Source organism: Tachysurus vachellii, chromosome 19, assembly GCF_030014155.1.
Source record: "Tachysurus vachellii isolate PV-2020 chromosome 19, HZAU_Pvac_v1, whole genome shotgun sequence".
NCBI classification, from domain to species: Eukaryota; Metazoa; Chordata; class Actinopteri; order Siluriformes; family Bagridae; genus Tachysurus; species Tachysurus vachellii.
This window is the reverse complement of record NC_083478.1, coordinates 22,165,467-22,170,466: the sequence shown is the minus strand read 5'-3', so window position 1 is coordinate 22,170,466 and position 5,000 is coordinate 22,165,467. Positions and strand designations below refer to the sequence as shown.

At 42.4% G+C, this 5,000-nt stretch overlaps 2 protein-coding genes across 4 annotated transcripts in view; one reads left to right on the top strand and one right to left on the bottom strand.

The window, feature by feature from the left end:
* The window catches only part of camta2 (calmodulin binding transcription activator 2), a 20,321-nt gene extending 17,219 nt beyond the window's left edge, over positions 1-3,102 (top strand). Inside the window, exons 20-22 of the mRNA XM_060894290.1 lie at positions 679-872; positions 1,367-1,441; positions 1,953-3,102. Of these exons, the coding sequence (XP_060750273.1) occupies positions 679-872; positions 1,367-1,441; positions 1,953-2,007 (324 nt within the window). The 3' untranslated portion in view covers positions 2,008-3,102. The remainder of the gene's footprint in view (positions 1-678; positions 873-1,366; positions 1,442-1,952) is intronic.
* A 406-nt stretch (positions 3,103-3,508) lies between these two features.
* LOC132862326 (growth hormone secretagogue receptor type 1-like) overlaps positions 3,509-5,000 on the bottom strand; it is a 5,389-nt gene continuing 3,897 nt past the window's right edge. The window contains exons 3-4 of one of the 3 annotated variants that reach the window (XM_060894292.1): positions 4,861-4,911; positions 3,509-4,766 (exon numbers count right to left, since the gene is read on the bottom strand). In XM_060894292.1, coding sequence (XP_060750275.1) covers positions 4,630-4,766; positions 4,861-4,911 — 188 coding nt within the window. In that variant the 3' untranslated portion in view covers positions 3,509-4,629. Of the gene's footprint in view, positions 4,912-5,000 lie in introns of all 3 variants that reach the window. The other 2 variants (XM_060894294.1, XM_060894291.1) reach the window with 2 other exon arrangements.

Here is a 5,000-nt window from a genome sequence, read left to right as displayed (position 1 = left end):
TTTATTACACATAATGTCAGTGTTTATTACACATAATGTCAGTGTTTATTACACATAATGTTAGTGTTTCAGCCTTTACAGGTAACATGGCCACTGTGTGTGTTTGTGTTTATTTTTGTGCTGACTAACAATCATTAATATCTCACACTTATGTCTCACTCTGTCTCTGTCTCCCCTTTTGTATTTCTGCTTCTCTCTCTCTTTCTCTCGCTGTCTGTCTCTTTGTCTCTCTCTCTCTGTCTCTCTCTCTGTCTCTCTCTCTCTGTCTCGCTCTCTCTCTCTCTGTCTGTCTCTCTCTCTCTCTCTCTCTCTCTCTCTGTGTTGCTCTCTCTCTGTTTTTCACACAAGCTAACATGGATTGCTCTGAAGGTAAAATAATCTCCAATGCTGTGTTTCCTTTACCGTGGTGTCTTCTCTCTCTCTCTCTCTCTCTCACACACACACACACACACACACACACACACACACACCACATTACACTCAACAGACAAATAGACTGCTGTGTTTTTATCCTCCGTAAATCCCTGTGTGTTAAGGCAGCTGTGGAAACTGTGTGTGTGTTTCACTCTGTTTAAAAGGCAGTGTGTGTTGGTGCAGACCCGCTCCTTTGCTTTCTGTGTGTGTGTGTGTGTGTGTGTGTGTGTGTGTGTGTAATATGTTGTCCTCTCTCATCATCAGTATGCTCTGTATAAGAAGATGACGCAGGCTGCCATTTTGATCCAGAGTAAGTTCCGCAGTTATTACGAGCAGAAGAAGTTCCAGCAGAGTCGCAGAGCGGCGGTTCTCATTCAGCAGTACTACCGCAGCTATAAAGAGTACGAACGCATCAAACAGGGAGGAAGAACTGGTACAGCACTCTCAAACAAGATGAAGTGAGTTAAACCTCTCTCTCACACACACACACAAACACACACAGCATTGCACATTTAACAGATATGTATATACTTTGGGTGTGTGAAGGTCCTCTCGAGCATTTTCAAGAACTTTGTAGAGTTTTCTGTACGGATTAATTTTAGTTATTGTGCCATACAGTAAAGTACTTTTGTAAGGAACAGGAACTACAGGCGTATGAACTACAGGCGTATGAACTACAGGCGTATGAACTACAGGCGTATGAACGACAGGCGTATGAACGACAGGCGTATGAACGACAGGCGTATGAACGACAGGCGTATGAACGACAGGCGTATGAACGACAGGCGTATGAACGACAGGCGTATGAACGACAGGCGTATGAAGACTCCTCTAGCATTTGCACTTTAAACAGTTTGTTATTTTTCACAGTGGTTCTGGTTCCTGCAGTGTGACATAAAAAGAAACTTCTTTTATAGTCATAAAAAAAAAATTCAACTGTTTGTTCCTGCAGAGGATCGTTCCTGACAAAGAAACAGGATCAGGCGGCTCGCAAAATCATGCGCTTCTTTAGACGCTGCAGACACAGGTACACACACACACACACACACACACACACACACACACACACCACTTCCATCTGTCCTGTAAATGAGATGTGAATTTGAGAAATGTCTGTTTCTTTTCTAAAATGGAGAAATATTTTTGCATTCCACATGAACACACACTCCTGTAGCACAGAACACACACACTGCAGTATCTTTGTCACTAAAGTTAATCAGGAACCCTGAACACATCGTCCTGAACGTGTTCCTTATGAACTAACTTTTTTGACAGCAGTCCTTGGGTTCAACCACATAAATCTATTTTAGAAACCAAACTTTCACCAGAGGAACCAGGGCTAATGTTGGTTTCTCTCAATCAAGGTACCTTTTAGTTCCTGCTCCTGTAGATGGCTGTGAGGAACGCCATGCTGAACAACGTAAAGAGAATCTCAGTGACCATGTGACTGGAGGAGATACGCTGTGATGTCCAGAACGTTCTCCTGTGATTTACTGAAAACAATCAATGATTGAGAACTCACTGTTTCTCTCTTCCAGGATAAAGGAGCTAAAGCAGAGCAAAGAGCTGGAGCGGAGAGGCCTGACCACCTGAGCCCAAACACACACACACACACACACACACACTTATCCCTACAGGTTTACAATCATTGACTAAAATAACCTGCAAGACTTCCTGCATGTCCTCTAAAGGAGTGAAAATGTTCCTTCCTCCGTCTCCTGACCTTTAACTCTCGCACTTAAAAACCATGAATGAACTCGTACAGGTTCGTTGTCCATGTTTACGTTCCCTGGGATTGGACTTTGCCAGCTAGCGATTTTCTGTGCTAGCGTTGTGAGTTAGTTGTGTTCTGCTGCTTGAACCGATTTAGACTCTATTTTTTAAATTTTCTCGTGTTGCAGCTTGTAAAGTGTCTCATATATATATATATATATATATAACGTATCTCTATATAATTCAGTGCTCCATGTGTGTAAACTTTTATATTCTACAGAAACAAATGTCTTTCTGCTTTGAGGCGTCTCAGCATGTTTGAAATGTTTACCTTTTCAGTGAGAAACAATTCTGTCTCACTGCTGATTTTCAGTCTTAGACCTTCTCACATTGTCCACTTCCCCTCATCCTCGTCCCCTCAGATTACCCAGAAGACACTGCTGCACTCAGTCTCTTTTTCCTTCAATATGTCAAGACTAAACCTTAGAACCAGAAGCTTCAGGTTTCAGAACTCATACATGGTGTTTGTTAATGACTTGAAGGTCCCAGATCTTACAGCATGAAATCTAACGTCTTAAACAGATGTAACGTATCTCAGATCAGACACCAGCTGAAACCTTTCGTGTGGAGACGTTTCACCTGATGTTCAGATGATTTGTGGCTGTGATTTAGACCTAATAATGAAATCGTTACTATAAACTTATATACAGTGACTTTAACTTCTGTTTTTAGATCAAATCTGTACTTAAGATTATTTCAAGAGAAAAACATTTATAATGATGTGTGAAGGAGGGAAAGTGTGTGTGTGTGTGTGTGTGTGTGAGAAACTGCTGAAGGTTTCGAGCTATTTCTCTGAGCAGCTCAACAATAAACACCATGACGAAGCCAGGAGCAGAAACGTTCACCCTGATGCTGGACTCCAGGTTCCTCTGCTGTGTGTGGATCGTTTCTGACATTAAACCTGTTTAAAACTGATCCTGATTAAACTCAAATGTCATTTTTACATGTTCTGACCTCGTTGCTCCCCAAGAACCATGTTAGAATCATTTAGACTCGTGTTTGTTCAAGTTTCTCTTAGAATTTCAGCATCAGGCCAGAAAACAACACAAATTCTCATTTTATTAATTTATTTTGATTGTGCAGTGCCTTGCAGTCTGTAATGTAGTCATACGTGTGAGCGCACACACACACACACACACACACACACACAGCTTAAATGAACTGTATTGTAGTTTATGAATGTGTGTGTTGTACTTCACCACTGTGTGTGTTAATATTATGCATTAATGTGTAAATATTGTACATTCTAAAGAGCTGTTGGTTATATATTATATTATATTATATTATATTAACTTGTTGGATATAAAACATTGTAGTTGTTTGTTCACACATCTGCATTATTATAATTGCAGCTTTTCATTGAGTTTCTTTTAGAGATTTACTTTCAGAACTTGGATAAAGTGTGTAAGTGTTGAGTTTATTTATCATCGTCGCTTCATATCGTTTTTTACTGGAAATTTCATTTTATTGTGTTCAGGCTATTTTGCTAATAATGATTAAAATGTTTGTCTGAAAATGTTTTACTCTGATGTTTGCAAAAGAATCCACACACACACAAATACTGTGTAAGCAATAAACCTCAATGTCTGTTTCCATGGAAACAAAACAGCTTTTATATATGATATAAAACTCTTTTAACACACACAGAGAGTAAACAACAGCTTCTTCCCTTCAGAGGCTCTGACTGGGGCTCAAATTAATTCTAACTGTCTGTGGGACTTTTACAGCTCTTTAAGTTTGTATTGTTTTAGCTGATTAGTGAACAGTTACAACCATGTGACCTTCTGCCCACACACACACACACACACACACACACAGTGCAGTACACACACCCACACACACACACAGTGCAGTACACACACACCCACACGTACACACACCCACACACACACAGTGCAGTACACACACCCACACATACACACACCCACACACACACAGTGCAGTACACGTACACACACACAGTGCAGTACACGTACACACACCCACACGTACACACACCCACACACACACAGTGCAGTACACACACACACATCCACACACAGTGCAGTACAGCTCACACACACACACAGTGCAGTACAGCTCACACACATCCACACACAGTGCAGTACAGCTCACACACACACCCACACACACAGTGCAGTACAGCTCACACACACACCCACACACACAGTGCAGTACAGCTCACACACACACTCACACACAGTGCAGTACAGCTCACACACACACCCACACACACAGTGCAGTACAGCTCACACACACACCCACACACAGTGCAGTACAGCTTACACACACACCCACACACACACCCACACACACAGTGCAGTACAGCTTACACACACACCCACACACCCACACACACAGTGCAGTACAGCTTACACACACACCCACACACACAGTGCAGTACAGCTTACACACACACCCACACACACAGTGCAGTACAGCTCACACACACAGGTCAAAAGTGTGTGCTGGAAGGGGAGGGGGCCGGCAGGGGTCGAGTGCGCGGGCGGAGTAGGGCGCGAACGTTGTCACGGTAACGGGAGGACATGATGTTGTAGAGCAGTGGGTTGATGGCAGCGCTGCAGTAGAACAGCACGAAGGAAACGAGATTCAGATACTGAGAGAGGAAATAAACCTGAACGCTGGAGCTCAGAGACAAACAGAACAACGTACGAGCGACATGAAACGGCAACCAACACACCACAAACACACACACTATCACCACTACACACAACACAGGGGTTTACATGGGGGGGGAGAGAAACAAAGAGAGATCATCATCATCATCATTATTATTACTATTATTACTGTAT